Source organism: Phascolarctos cinereus, unplaced genomic scaffold (assembly GCF_003287225.1).
Source record: "Phascolarctos cinereus isolate Bilbo 61053 unplaced genomic scaffold, phaCin_HiC Scaffold_1;HRSCAF=81, whole genome shotgun sequence".
Lineage (NCBI taxonomy): Eukaryota > Metazoa > Chordata > Mammalia > Diprotodontia > Phascolarctidae > Phascolarctos > Phascolarctos cinereus.
In genome coordinates this window covers 235,283,115-235,299,189 of record NW_027555514.1, presented here as the reverse complement: position 1 = coordinate 235,299,189, position 16,075 = coordinate 235,283,115, and the positions used below count along the sequence as shown (strand labels likewise).

At 36.7% G+C, this 16,075-nt stretch overlaps 1 protein-coding gene across 1 annotated transcript in view; it reads right to left on the bottom strand.

The window, feature by feature from the left end:
• MYRFL (myelin regulatory factor like) overlaps window positions 1-16,075 on the bottom strand; it is a 137,079-nt gene that overhangs the window by 84,035 nt on the left and 36,969 nt on the right. Inside the window, exons 9-10 of the mRNA XM_078150345.1 lie at window positions 14,411-14,521; window positions 7,634-7,724 (exon numbers count right to left, since the gene is read on the bottom strand). Of these exons, the coding sequence (XP_078006471.1) occupies window positions 7,634-7,724; window positions 14,411-14,521 (202 nt within the window). The remainder of the gene's footprint in view (window positions 1-7,633; window positions 7,725-14,410; window positions 14,522-16,075) is intronic.

Below are 16,075 nucleotides of genomic sequence, written 5' to 3'. Positions count from 1 at the left end.
GCCAGATAGAAGTTCCAGGGTAAGTAGGGTGTAAGACGTCTCTGGTCTCAGTTTCCCCATCTGTAAAATGAAGAGGTTGAACCAAGTCATCCCTAAGGTCCCTTTCTAGCTCTAGAACTATGATTCTAGGTAGAACTGATAAGATCATAAATTTGTTGTTTGTCCTTTGTTTTAGAAGAGAAACAATGACATCACAAAGGTGATAACTTAGGAGTGAATTGGATTTAAGTGAGGCAGAGTTGTACAAAGTCATCAGCTTCACCTTCTCCTCCAGAGTCATCAGTCCAGTGGCAAGACATAAGCCAAGACAACTGGCAATGGTCCAATATGTAGTGGGTGACCTTGGCTTTTCTAAATTAAGATCTTTTCCCAAGTCTCAGTTTGTCTGAGGCAAGCCCCATTCAGTAAGAGCTAGGTAAGAATTAAATTCAGAGCTGGACGAGACCTTAGAGGAGCATTTCACAAGTGAGGAAACTGAGTCACAGAGAAGCCCAGTGACTTGTTCTTGGTCACACAACTAGGCAATGTCAAAATCTGGATCTGAACCCAGGTCTTGTTGACTGCAAGTCCCACACTCTCTTCATGACCCCAAATTCTTCTCAGCTTGGTAACTGATTGAACATGGGGATGAGCAAAAGTAACAAATCTAAGACGACTCTCAGGTGGTGAACCTGAGTGACTCATATTGACCAATGATGAAGGATGCTACCCACCTCCTGACAGATGGGTGATTGACTAATGTGAAGAATGAGACATAACATCTTTGGACATGTCCAATATGGGAATTTATTTTGCTTTCCTATGCTTATTTGTTACAAGAGTTTTGTTTTTCTTTTTGAGAGGGGGAGGTTGGAAGGAGGACAAAATTAATGTTTGATAGCTGAAAAATATCTTAAAGAATAAAAGGAACCTATAAGAAAGCAAAGAAAAGATGGACAGCTTTCAATATAATGCACAGTATTTAATACATAGGCTTTTTGAAATGAAAAGTTATTGCCACATATTTTGAATCCTCTCCTATGTTCTGCTATGCATATGATTTTTTTTCTTATTTTATATTTAAGTTTACAATGTTCCTTTTTCTTTTCTCATTATGTATTTAAGTTTTAGTATTGGTCTAAAATAATTTAAAAAAAGAATAAAAGGGAAAAATAAATATAAGATTAAAAAAAATTTTTTCTTCTTAAGTAAAATTATATGCACTCTATAAAGCAGCAATTTCCACTTGATCTCACCTTCTTGGTATTTTTAACTATTTATAGGATGTCATAAAATTCAATTCAACAAACGTTTATAAAGCTTCTCTTCTATGTAACACACTATGCTGGCTACATTTTGGGAATAAAATAAAAACTGTCCCTGTTCTTAAGGAGCTTACCTTCTAAATTTTCTCAGACAAATTCTCGGACAGCCATTCATTTTATGATCATCAATAATTACAGTTTCTGCCATATAGCACTTTTAACTAAGTTTGTATTGTAGGGACTCTGGATTGGGTTAACAAATAACAAAGACTCAAATCTAAAAATCACCCACAGCTTGAGACTTCCTCGATTGTTTTCTGTTCGCACCTATTATATGGGACAGTGGAATTTCAGAAGTTCAGTGCTGTTAAGGTTTGTGTAAAGAGCCAAACATCTTCAGTTTCCTCTCATCCTCCCACTGATTCTCATCTTGATTTGCCAGAAAGGCTGCTCTTTGAGTGGCAAAGACAGCTGGGGTGAAAAGTAGCCACTTTGTAAAGGTGTCTTTGTTCCAGTCCATTTGAATAAAGAGCTTTTTTGCTGGTGTGTTCAGGGTCCAGGTAGGGCAGATGAATGGCAAATGGGATTTAATGCAAAGTTTAAGGTCCCTCCCCACTCCTGCAAACACTCTAGTCATATCCAAAGGCATGTGATGGCAAACTAGGCCTAGATCTTTGCTATATCCTGTGCATAATGAAATATCTCTGGAAAACACAACAAAACAATGATACTTTTTCTTTCATTTTTCAAATGAGATTGGGGTAATTATCAAGTTGGTAACTTGTAACCAGTATAATAGATCTGATTCCTAGGAAACATTCCAACAAACCTACTTTGTCACATCAGATGCCTCTAAAAAGCTTATTTCTATTCAAATCACATTCACAAAAGGCCATAGATATCTTTGGGATTCCAGACTTGAGTTTCCTAAGGAGATAGCCTCATCCATAATAGAAAATAGTATTCTTTCCAAGATATATAAACTACATTTTCCTCTGCAGGATCATTAATAAAATATTCAAAAGCAGCTTTTAAAGTACAATCACGGATTGGAATTAAGATAGAGAATTTCTATACAACACAGTTAATGTCGCTTACTATACAGAACTTCAAAATAAATGATTGAAAGTCCTTATCTATAATTCAATAAATGGAATAAACATGTATGAAATGCCTACTATGAGCCAGACACTGTGGTAATCTCTGGGGAAACAAAAGGAGACCAAAGACCCTGCCCTCCAAGAGGGTAGCACTAGGTAACCTCTGAGGGTCCTTTCAGCTCTAAACTTAAGATCCTATGTTCTGTGATCCAATGATAATTTTCCACTATTTACCCATAAAGGTTATCAATACGAGACACTAATAGAACATATGTATAGCATTTACAGGTTTACAAGTTGGGCGCCCAATGGAGTCACTGCTCCCAGGTTCTAGGATCCTTGGTGGTCTGGATTCCTGTTCCATAGCTCATGAGTCCCCACTGCTATATTTATCTTTAGTAGCCAGCTAGTATACACAATTAACTCAAAACAAAGACATTTAATTCAGATTGCATAGCAGCAATAAAACATTCCTCTCTTAAACCTGGGGTGTACTCTCCCATAAATAAACACAATATCTGTGGGAAAGGTGGAAATATACTTAGAAAACAATGGTTGTGAGAGGCACATTATGAGCTCCTTGAGGGTAGGGACTGTCTTTTGCCTTTCATTTTAACCCCAGTGCTCACAGACTATTAAATGACACACACAGGGGGCATGGGCAGGTTGATCTATTGCTAATGTAAGAAAGGTTTTAGGGGGTTAGGCTTCCACAGTAGGCCAAGGAATTCCAAGGTCTTATGGATAATCCTTCAACCAATCAGAAAGTATGCCAAACATTCTGTAAACAACTAGTTCCTTAAGGAAGAGTCCTCGAGGCTAAACTGGTTGCAACCCATCGGGGTCAAGGACAGGGCCTTGACAGAGCAAAGGCTTTTCTCCACTGCACTTGCTTAATAAGCTTATTAAATATTAACTTACACACCCCGAGGGTGGAGATAGCCACCATTTTTATCATGGGATGCACGGCCTAACATGACAAGGAGGAACATGGAGGAACGTGAGATGGGCTGTCCAGGAAGAGTGTAACTCAAAGGAACTAGACCAATCATAGCCCTGGCGGGTGGAATATGGATCTTACTAACTATTTAAGAGTTGATTGTACCCCTGAACAAGCACCGACGTGCCTGCTTCTCTCTCGAGAACCATTCCTTCACTCACTCCTGTAGTAGATTTTTGTCTCAGATTTTTCTAACACTAGGTTGGCCTTACTCCTCATGATACAAAGCACTTCTGCTGGACAGGTCATTCACAGGACTCCTGAGCTTGCTACTCACTAGGAAACTCTAGACTCACCACCATCACCAAGTTCAAGTTCAGATATAATCCTTACCTGGGATACCATTGAGCTCTTTCAGAAAGAACAAGGACTCTTTCCCTAAGATTGCTAAAAGCAAGGATGCCTGTCAATCGGGGGATAGAGGAGCAAGTTGTGGTACATGATTGTGATGGAATACTACTGTGCTGTAAGAAATGGTGAGCTCGATGATCTTAGAAAAACACGGAAAGACTTGCATGAAATAATGAAGAGCAAAATTAGCAGAACCAAGAGAACATTGTATGAAGTAACAGTAATATTGTTTTATGAACAAATTTTGTACCAGCCCTGGAGTCAAGAGGACCTGAGTTCAAACCCAGCCTCAGACATTTGATACTTACTAGCTGTGTGAACCTGGGCAAGTCACTTAACCCCTAGCCAAAAAAAAAAAAAACAACTTTGGGCAAATAAGTTATCTTGACTATTAAAAACACCCAAATTAACTATAAAGGACCTATGAAGAAAAAAGATATAGATAGATATATAGATATAGATAGATAGATATATCCAGAGAAAGAACTGATAAATAGAAGTATATATAGAATAATTTTACAGATACGTATATATGTATGTGTGTGTGTGTGTATATATATTATATATATATACGTATGTATGTATGTATGTATGTATGTACGTATGTATCTAATGGTAGCCATCTCTAGGGCGGGGGAGGGGAAGGAAGAAAAAAAATTTGCATGATGACTATTATATATTCAGAAGTAATAGCAAGTTGCACGTAATGGATTTGCAATTTCATATGCAATCATGTCATGGAAATGCTTGTTTTATTCCATAAATTAAAAATAAAATAAATTTTAAAAAAGATTGCTAAAAGCCTTCTCAGTTCCGCTCCCTCAAGACCTGAGGCTTTGAGGACAGTCATTTCTTAGCAAGACTAATCCCCAAAAGTGAATGCCCTTTAAGCTTGGCCTTTCCTTTCAACAACTCCTCCAGGTGTAGGGCTGTGTCCCTTTCATGCTTCATTCATTCATTCTCATGCTGTTTTGAAATGCATAAATTTTTTAAAAACTAGGATTAAAAGGGAACCGATTATATGGAAATATAGATGTATTTTTTTCCTCATCCAACTCTCCAAGAATTAAGAACCCCTGGATTAAAGAGTTGCCTAAGGCTTAGAGGAAAGTTGAGCAACTGAGTCACCATCACAAAGCTGGAAGCAGAAACAGGTCTTCTTGAACCCCAAGCCAAGCACACTAGCTCCTTCTCCACGCTGACACTCAACTCATACTAGACTGAAACAAACCATTTAATCACTCTCTAATGAGTCCCAGCCAGGCTAAGTGACTTTCCCAGGCCTCTATAGGTAGTAAATGGTCTTCTGAATACAAATCCAAAATTTTTTCCATGCTATACCTCAATGGCAACTCCAACTTTTAAAAATGGTCAAGTAGATTATGAATAACATTAAGGAAGTGGGTGGGTGGGGTGTTGTTGGGCACTTTTAACCTCTGTCTTGACACCAGAGTATTCCAAAAACAGAAAGGATTTTCTCTCCCTCCTCTCTCCAGAGGAGATCCTCACTTGTCAAGAATCACGTGGCTACCACCCAAATGTTTGTCTCATCAGAGGTGCTATTACATGGCAGTGATTTGAATGGATTAGTACTACACTAATTCTTTGGTATACTCTGCAAAAATGAGTGTTTTATCAGTTTGGTCATTGTTGCAATTATATTAAAACTGTGAAACAGTTTTTAAGGGTTTCCACTCATGAGTAGTTTATCAAACTCATAGAATGTTAGAAGGGACCTCAAGGGTCATCTAGTTCAAGTTGCTCTTAACCTGGGATCCATGGACTTCTATGGATAGATTTCATTCATGAATACATAAACTTGAGTGAAGAGAAAAAATAGCATGTATATGTGTGTGTGTGTGTGTATGTGTGTGTATATATATGTGTGTGTGTGTGTATATATATATATATATATACATATATATATATAATTTCTTTATTTGCCTTATTTATTTTGTTTTTATTTTCACTAACCTTGGTTTCCTTTGTGATCCTATGTATTTTATGCATTTAAAAACATTATTCTACTATTGTATGATAAGCAGGCAGATTTCAGAAAAACCTGGAAAGACTCACATGAACTGATGCTGAGTGAAGTAAGCAGAACCAGGAGAACATTGTACACATTAACAGCAACATTGTGCGATGACCAGCTTTGATAGACTTCACTCTTCTCAGCAATGTAATGATCTAAGACAATTCTAAAAGATTCATGATGGAAAATGCTATCCACATGCAGAGAAAAAACTATGCAATCTGAATGCAGATTGAAGGATACTATTTTCTCTTGTTTGTTTTTTCTTCATGGTTTTTCCCTTTTGTTCTGATTCTCCTTTTACAACATGACTAATGTGGAAATATCTGTAATAGAATTATATCAGATTGCAGGCCATCTTGAGGAGAGGAGGAAGGGGAAAAATTTAGAACTCAAAATATATTATAAAAATGAATGTTGAAAACTAAAACTAAATAAATAAAATTTAGAAACAAACAAACAACACATTATTCTGAGAAAGAGTCTATAGGCTTCCCCAGACTGCCAAATGAGTCTGTGATACAAAAAAAGGTTAAGAACCCCAGCTTTAGTCCAATTCCATCATTTTACAGGGAGAAAACTGAGCCCCAGAAAGGAAGAAGAGCCAAAATTTGAAGTCAGGTCATCCAACTCAAAGCCAATGATCATTCCCCTACACTATATTTACAGTCTCTTACTTGTAGCGGGCTAAGCTTTCACACTCTGGCCTCAGCTGATTGCTCTGAAACTGGAAATAAGATCACCATATAAAGTCTCCTCCCTCAGGATCACAGAATCAGTCAGTTAATAAGAAAGACAAAAATAAGATTTCTGCCCACAAGGAGCTCCCATTCTTTTGTAAAAGCTATCCACTGTTTTGTGGTTAAATGGAACTGGGATGCTACGTTCCTACCAGTAGGGGGGCACTTCTAATGGGGGCTTGAGCTAATTGATAGTAATAGCAAAAAGATACCCTAACTCAAGTGTCTGTAGCAGTCAGCTCAATCTAGCTCTCAAGAGCTGATTTAAATTTTCATTGTGAACATTTTCAACCTGGAAATTGGCAAATACTACAAAAAGGGATTGATTTATTGCTTTATTGATTTCTAAACTTAAGATGATAAAGAAAATGTTGATAATGCAGATTGAATTTGTGTCATGCAATTTTTTTTTTCCAGAGAGCCAGATGCTAAACATGACCAGCACACCACTGCCCTAAGCCCTCAGGGTACTCTAGCATGGTGAGGGGAGATATTGCCCTCCTGGACCTGAGAGAGTGAGACCAGAGTGTTTGTGTTAAACTTACCAGCACTTTTAAAATTCGTGAAGCACTTTAGCTACTCTTTGAGGTAGCTACCTCAACATATTATTATTCCCATTTTACAGACTAGGGAGCTGAGACTGAAAGCAATTGAGTGACTTGCCCTTGGTCACAATGTAGTGAGTGCAAGAAGTAGGATTCTAACTTAGATCTTCCTGACTCCAAAACCAGTACTCTGCCATGCTACGTTTCCTATTTATAAGTTTCCTTTGACGGTCTAGACTCAGCGTATTTTTTTTTGGTCTAGGCATGAGATTTCATTGGTGTGGAGGAAACTCACCTTGTGGAACTCTTTCCCCTAAAGCAAGTGGGCAACTCTTCCATAACTTGGAGTCTCAGAACATTTCCTGGAGCAGTAAGAGGTGAAATGATTTTACTCTGGTCACATAGCTATTCATTGTTAAGGTAGGACAATTCCCAGGTCAGCCCCCCATGGTCTATGACACACTTTCTCTCTTCCTCAATATAACTCTTATAAAATTTCCTTGAATGTTAATTTTCCGAGTAACCATAGGTGGAAAATACTAGATTTCCTCTTGGGAGCAAAAAGAAGCAGAGACTCAGGAGCTGTAGCCTGAAGGAGAGTGAAGGTGTTGTACCTACCCTGACAATTATCCTCTCAGAGATGTGAGCAGTCAGTAAGTAGAGCTGGTCTTGACTAGCAGCATAGAGCCCAATCACCAGCATAAAATACCTAGTTAGGAAATAGTATAAACATGAGAGAAATTCAAATATAACTTCATCTGAAACACAAATAATTCGTCCCATGATATGCCACTCTATACTGGCATCCCTTCATTTCTTCCAAAGGGCAAAATTCTCTCTACTGTGAAAAAATATAATAATTGATTCATCTATTATCACTCTCCATTAGCCCTTGGTACAAGGAAGGAAGAAAATAAGCATTTATTATGTGCCAGGCAATGTGCTAAGTGCTTTAAAAAATATTATCTCATTTGATACAAGTCAGATCATTTGCATAAATGGAACCCATGTTCTGGTCCTCAGTTTGGGCTTGAGGACACCTCCATGCATGTGTTATTTCTTATTTGTTAGCTGTTCAGGACAGAATACACCTAGTCCACTGCTTCTCAATCAGTGTACCAAGACACGCTATTGTCCTCACCACGTGAAAAATTAAAAACATCCCACGTAGGTCTGGCTCTTCCCCCAGCACTGGACCAGCTCCTGTCAAAGTGTCTTATGCCTTTCCTACCACCACTTCTTCTTCAATACTAGAATCCAAGTTGTTAATTTTCCACACCATCTTCCCCAAGGCCATCTTCATCAGTGGGGATGAGGATTTTCCTTTCCCTTCCATGGTTTACTTTATCTCTTCCTCTTTGGTTTAAACATATATGTCATGCAAATTTAGTATAAGTACTATTATTAATCATTATTTATATAATGATTATATATTATAATGATTACATATAATATTGTGTAAGCCAACTCAAAGAGATAATAAGAGAAATGACAGCCCCATTATTCTCTCCTGGTTAGACCACATCTATTCTAGATTATCATGCTCAGTTGTGATTGCCACTTTTCAGAAGAGTGACACACTGAGAACATACAGGTGCGGTTTGCTAAAACAATGAGAAGACAGAAACCATGCCACATAAAGATCAGTGGAAGGAAATAGGAATGTTGAGCCTGGGGAAGAGAAGACATGGGGGCAGGGGAGAGGGCAACAGAAGATAGCAGTGTTCAGATATTTGAAATTCTACCATGACATAGCGGGATTTGATTTCTGCTTGGTTACAGAGGACAGAACTGAGACCAGTGGGCAAGAGTTGAAGAGAAGTGTATTTCAAGTTAATATAAAGAAAGACTATTCCACTGTTGAACACTTCCTCATGATGAAGTATCTAACAGTAGGATGGGCTAACAGAGGAAGTTGAAAGTTGACCTCAGAGGCTATCTTGTCTAACCAATATTTGACTAATAACCCCCCTAAACATACTAAACAAATGTTCATCCAGGCTTTTCTTGGACATCTTAGGTGAGGGGGAACCTGCTACTTTCAAGACAACCCATTCCACTTTGGGATAGCATTAATTGTTTGGGTTTTTTAAATTTTTTAAATTCTGAATTTAACATCAAATAAAATAAGCATTTCTATATACAAAGTAGAATAGACAAAAGATTGTACATGAAAATAAGAATCACTATTTTATATATATTTGCTTTAATTTTTAAGTATACAATAAATTCAACATGTCACTTTTCAAGTTGTCCACCTTGTATATTTCTTTTTGTCCTTTCTTCTATTCTCTTTTGTGAAATTTTTTAAAAATACTTCAATGAATTTTCTCTTTTCTTTTTCTTTTTTTGAGGGGCAACTCTATAACTTCCAAAGCCCTAGCCCCCATAAAAAAGAGAAAAACTCAGCCCTTGTAATAAATACACGTAACGAAGCAAAACAAATCCCTACATAAGTTGTGTCCAAAAATGTAGATTTCATTCTACACTTTCAGTCCATCACTTGTGAGGAGGGGTGGGGAAGAGCATGTTTCAACATCAGCCGTCTGGAAACATGATTTGTCATTTCATTTAACATAGTTCTTGAGTATTTCTAAGTTGTTTTTCTTTATAGTTTTATTATTTTATAAACTGTTCTCCTGGTTCTGATCGTTTCACTCTAGATCAGTTCATACAAAACTTCCAGGTTTCTTTAAAGCCATTTCTCTTGTCATTTCTCACAGTCCAATAACATTACACCATTAATTCATACACTATCATTTATCCAACCACTCTCTATCTGATGGACATCCCCTTAGTTTCTTTCCAGTTAATTGCTATACAGATTGGCTATAAATATTTTTGTACACATGAGTCCTTTCTTTGTTATCTTTGGAGAGTTAATAAGCCTAGCAGTAATATTGCTGGGTCAAAGTGTACACATAGTTTAATGGCTTCTGAGGCATGGTTCCAAACTGCATTCCAAAACATCTAGACAAATTCATAGTCCCACCAGCAATGTATTAGTGTATTTATTTTCCCACAGCTTCTGGAACAACTATCTTTTAAGAAAAATTTGTCATTGACAGCAATACCACTACTAGGTCTGTATCCCAAAGAGATCATAAAAAAGGGGAAAAGACCTACATGTACAAAAATATTTATAGAAGCTCTTTTTGTGATGGTAAAATTGCAAATTGGATATTAAGATGTCCATCAATTGGGAAATGGCTGGACAAATTGTGGCATATAAATGGAATAGGATACTATTGTGCTATAAGAAAAGACAGGCAAGAGGATTTCAGAAAAACCTGGAAAGACTTACACAAACTGATGCAAAGTGAAGTAAGAGAACAGGAAAACTGTACACAGTATCAGCAACATGGTGTAACAGTCAACTATGAATGATTTAGCTCTTCTCCACAATATGATCCAAGACAATGCCAAAGCATTCGTGATGGAAAAGGCTATCCAGAGCCAGAGAAAGAACTGATGGAGTCTGAATGTAGATTGAAGCATACTATTTTCACTTTCTTTATTTTTTCATGTTTTCTGGGGGCCTGTTTCTTCTTTTACAACATGACTAATATATAAATATGTTTTACGTGATTGCATATGTGTGTGTATATGTATATATATATATATATATACATATGTATATATATATATACATATGTATATATATATACATATGTATATATATATATACACACACACACATATATATATATATATATATATATATATATATATATATATATATATATGTAGGTATGTATTTAAAACCTATATCAAATTGCTTATCATCTTGGGGAAAGGGAAGGTGAGGGAGGATGGAAGAAAATTGGAACTCAAAATTTTTTGAAAATGAATATTAAAAGTTGTCCTTACAAGTAATTGGAAAAAATAAAATACTATTTAAAAAGAAAAAACTGTCATCTTTGCCAATCAGATGGATGTGAGGCAGAACCCTCGGAATTCCTTTGATTTGCATTTTTCTAATTATTAGTGACTTGGGACATTTTTTCATATGGCAGATAATAATTTGGAATTTTTCTTTTGAGAACTCCCTGTTCATGTCCTTTGACCATTCATCTATTGGGAAATGGTTCTTGTTCTTATACGTTTGAAATAATCCTTGTTATAGCTTAGATAGGAGAACAGTATGAGAGGTATTTGTTGCAAAGAGTATATTTTTCACTTAATTTTTACTTCTAATTTTACCTATATTAATTTTGTTTGTACAAAAACTTTTATGTAATCAAAATTGTCCATTATATATTGTATGATCTTCTCTATCCCTTGCTTGGTCATGAGCTCTTCCCCCATCCATACTTGCAAAAGGCATTTCCTTGCTTGCACTTCCAATTTGTTTATGATATGATCTATTATATCCAAATAATGCATTCATTTAAAGTTTATATTGGCATTCAGAGTTAGATGTTGATCAAAAGCAAATTTCTACCAGACTACTTTCCAATTTTCCCAGAAGTTTTTTTTATCAAATAGTGAGTCCTTTCTTCAGTAGCTTGGGTCTTTAGGTTTAATTGGTTCTATTCTACTATGTTTATTTGCTTCTCGGTTCCATTAACCCCTCTATTTTTTAACCAGTAACAAATAGTTTTGATTATTGCTGCTTTTTAACATGAGAACCAATATAACCAGGTCCCCTTGTTTCCCATTTTTTCCAGTATTTCTCTTGGGATTCTTAACTATTTGCTCCTTCAAATAAATTTTGTTATTTTTTTCTAATTCTATAAAATAATTCTTTGGAAGTTTGATTGGCATGACACTGAAAAGTAAATTAATTTGGGTTTTATTCTCATTTTTATTACATTGGCATGACCTAAGCATGAGTAGTTAATAAATCTCCAATTATTTAGGTCTGTCTTTATTTCTGTAACAAATATTTATAGTTATATTCATATAATTCCTATGTGTATTTTGGTAGGTAGACTCTCAAATATTGTATAAATTCCATAGTGATTTTGAATGGACTTTCTCTTTCTATCTCTTCCTGATGGATTTTGTTGGTAATATTCAGAAATGCTACTGATTTGTGTGGGTTTCTTTTGTATTCTGAAACTTTGTTGGTTGCTAATTATTTGAAATTTTCTTCTTTAGAGTTCTCTATATAGACCATCATATCATCTGCAAAGAGTGATAATTTTATTTTTGCCTATGCTAATGCCCTCAATTTATTTTTCCTTTCTTATTGCTGTAGATAGTATTTATAGCACTATGTCAAGTAATTGTGACAATAATAAATAGCCATTACAAAAAATGTTAGGTCTTGATTTTAGCTAGATACCGTTTACCATATTAAGGAGAGGTCTATTTATTCCTTTGCTTTTTAGATTTTTTTTTAAAGAAAGGGATATTGAATTTTATCAAAAAGCTTTTTCAGCATCTTTTGACACACTCATGAGATTTTTATTATTTTTGTCATTAATATGTTCTGATAACACTAATTTTAGGAAGTTGTTCTTTATGCTAAATCTAAACTAGCCCCTTTACAACATTCACCAAATATTCCTAGTTTTTTCCTTTAGAGTCAAGCAGATCAATCCTAACTCTTTTTTTTCTATTTGACAACCTTTTAAATACTTTTAGACAGCTATCAGTTCCTCCCTAAGTCTTTTCTTTTCCAAACTAAATAACCCAATTCCTTCAATTAATCCTCATATGCCATGATCTCAAGGGTCTTCACCATACAAGGCTCCCTACTCTGGACATTTGTCAATTTAGCAATGTTCTTTCTAAAATATGGTATCCAGAAATGAACACGATATTTTGCTTGCCATCTGACCAGAGCAGAGAACAGTAGATTATCACCTCCCTAGTCCCATACTCAATGTCTCTCTAAATGCAGCCCGAGTCGTTTATGGTACATGAATGTGATGTAATGCTATTGTAGTATAAGAAATGGTGAAATAGAGAAACTGAGAAGACTTATATGAACTGATGTAAAATGAAGTGAACAGAACCAGGAGAACAATTTATAGGATAACAACAATATTGTAAAGATAATCAGTTTTGAAAGACTTAGGAATTCTGATCAATACAATGACCAATCACAATTCCCAAGGACTCAGGATCAAACGTGCTATCCACCTCCAGATAGTGAACTGATGGACTGGTAGAGTGCAATTAAGTTTATTTTCTTTTTTTTCTTCCTTTTTTTTCTTGGACATGGTTAATACAGGAATTTCTTTTGCATGACTATATATATATCTCCAATGCTTTGTTTTTCTTGCCTTCTCAGCGGGTGAGGGAGAGGGAAGAAGGAGGGAAATAACTCAGAACTTAAAATAAAATAATAAATAAATAAATGCAGCCTAAGAGCCTAGGGAATCAGAAGGCTTAGCAAAATAAAAATAAAAAGCTGACTTCGCTATGCTAAAATATCCTTGGTTCTATGTAGTGTTTTTTTTTCCCCCACCAAAAACAGATTGAAATCCCTCCAATGTCTTAGTAGATGGCTTCTTGAGCTGCTATGGCCAAAAACATTCATCTCCCAGGGGCTAGCTTTCTCCTTAGGGAATGCATGTCTCTAAACTTAACTAGACAAGACTTCAGACTACAGACACAGTTCTGGTGCCAGGCCTGTATCCAAAGCCTCTCCAGCTTAGTAAACCCTTCCAGGGATTCAGTTGTTTATTATTTCCTACAAAATAGACCTTGACAAAAATCTATCATTTCTTCCCAGATTATTTCACACAAAAAAATATGCCTACAAAAGAGGTCCATGACCAAAAACATTTTGATAGCGGGTTGTTTACACGTTACACGTTGTTTACACGTTACACGTTGTTTACAAAGCAGCCCCATGTGATGCAATTCCAGTTTAGCCATGTGCCTTCTCTCTCTACTCTGAAAACAAGATCCAGTACCATCAGAAAATAGAAGCTACATCTTGGGGGAGAAGGAATTGGGATGTGGGGCAGAAGAGTAGACTGCAAATGAAACAGGCTGAGGATAGGAGCTGGTAGATTTAGAGAAAGAAGGGGAAATGGCTCCTGGAGGTCCAGGGTGCTCCCAATGGGAGTGTCAACAGTAACCGCAATGATGTACTAAATACACAGGAGACATACTTTTTTGGATAGTACCAACACAAGTGTTTGTTTTACTTGACTATGCACATTTATTATGAGGGTTTTGTTTGCTTTTCCAGTGTAGGGAGGGAGAGAAAATAAATGTATTGTTAATTGGAAAAAAATAGTTTTTTTCAAAGTAACCCTCAGATACTAACTTAAAAGACTCATAACCCTGTCTTCAACCCATGAGACTGAGCTACAAAGAAACGGGCCAAGTTTGATGTAATGGATTTTTTGGCAAAGCTCTTGTGAAATGCTCAGCTATTTCAACAGTAGCCCCACGGATAGTCAATGATTCCCACATGCTGACACTTAGTACCTCTGGTCAGGGTTGGGCTTTCCCTTCTTTCTCATATTATTGGCTGTTGTCTCACTGAAATGTAATCTTCCCAGAGTTACTTTGGTTACTTGATCTCCTGGTAGATCAATTCTAAAGCAAACAGAAGAGATAAAAATATTACATATGTGCATATATATAAAATATTGATGTGATAATGGATTTAGAGCTAGAAGAGACAATCTAATCCAACTTCTTCATTTTACAGAAAGAAAGAAAAAACAGAGGCAAATAGAGGCTGTTAAAGGATTTGCTCATTCTATACCAGATTATTCTACAAACATGAGGAGCCAGGTGTGCCCAAGTACTAGTAGAACTGGCATAATCCCACTTGTCCATCAGATGAGATGCTGTCAAATTCAGACATAGACTGACTTTGCCATCTTTCTGGTGAAAGAGGATGCAGACCTCATCGACCCTGGGGACCATTCACTACCAAAGGATAAGATAGCCCAACTCCACTTATGTCAAATTAATAAAAATTAAAAAACACCCAACCCCAAGGTAGCAGATGATGGAGCTAGGAGGACCTGAGTTCAAATCTGGCCTCGGACATTTACTAGCTGTGTGACCCTGGATTTTAATCTGTGGTCAGGTCCTCTGACTCCAAAATCCAGCACCCTTTCCACTATCTTTGGTTCCATCTTATTAAGATTCCCAGGCTCTCCTCAGTCTCCCATTACTGATTCAGAGTAGATCAGCAATTCACTGGTGAGAGAGAGAGGGAACTGGCACACTCTTCAACCAAGTAATGGCCATCTGAACAGGAGTTGCCTCTTAGGACATCTCTGACTGTTCATGCAGCCACCTCTATGAGCAAAAATGCAGTTTTCCTTAAGACTCTGAGGGAAACAGAAATCCCCTTTATTCTACCCTGGCTTAGTTTGCTGTGACACTCTTCTCTAGAGTAAAGGGTTTTCTTGACATAAAGGTGAGCTCAATGCCCCTTTAAAGGGCTTTGACTGGCAGTATTTACACATGAAAGGCCAGGAATGTGGCCAGGAAGGCAGAAGAGACAAAGACCTGGCCTCTTGGGTTCTGCTACCTTGAGGTGAATTTTTTTTTCCCTACCCACTTGTCTCCATGAGAGAACAGAAGAGGTTCTGGGGCAAATTACCCTTACATGGCTTCTGTAATAGTCTGTCCTCTAGAGAATATGGAAGCATGGAGAATGATCACCCTGACCCAGAGCAAAGGTTCTTAACCTAAAGTATGAAAACTTATTTTTTGAGTATTTGGATAACTGATTTTCAATATAATTGATTTCCTCTGTAATCCAATGGATTTTATTTTATGCATTTGAAAATATTATTCTGTGAAAGGGTCCAGAGGCTCATGAGGCTGCCAAATGGGTCCATGAAAGAAAAAAAGATTAAGAACCCCTGAACCAGACTGAGATCATCCTTGGACACTCTGAGCCCAGCAACCAAGAAGTTCAGTTCAAAGAAAGATTAAACAAACCCCAGGGCATTAGCTAGCTGGGAGAGTCAAGTTCTTTGTTCTAGAGAAGCTGGCCTAGGGTTAAGAATCTCCTATTGGAGATTAGTGACTTAGTGGTCAAGATTCTGACAGGAACCAGACAAGTTATGGCAAAAGAGGGGGAAAAAAACTAAAACTAAAAATCCCTCCTCTCCTCCCACAAGGAAA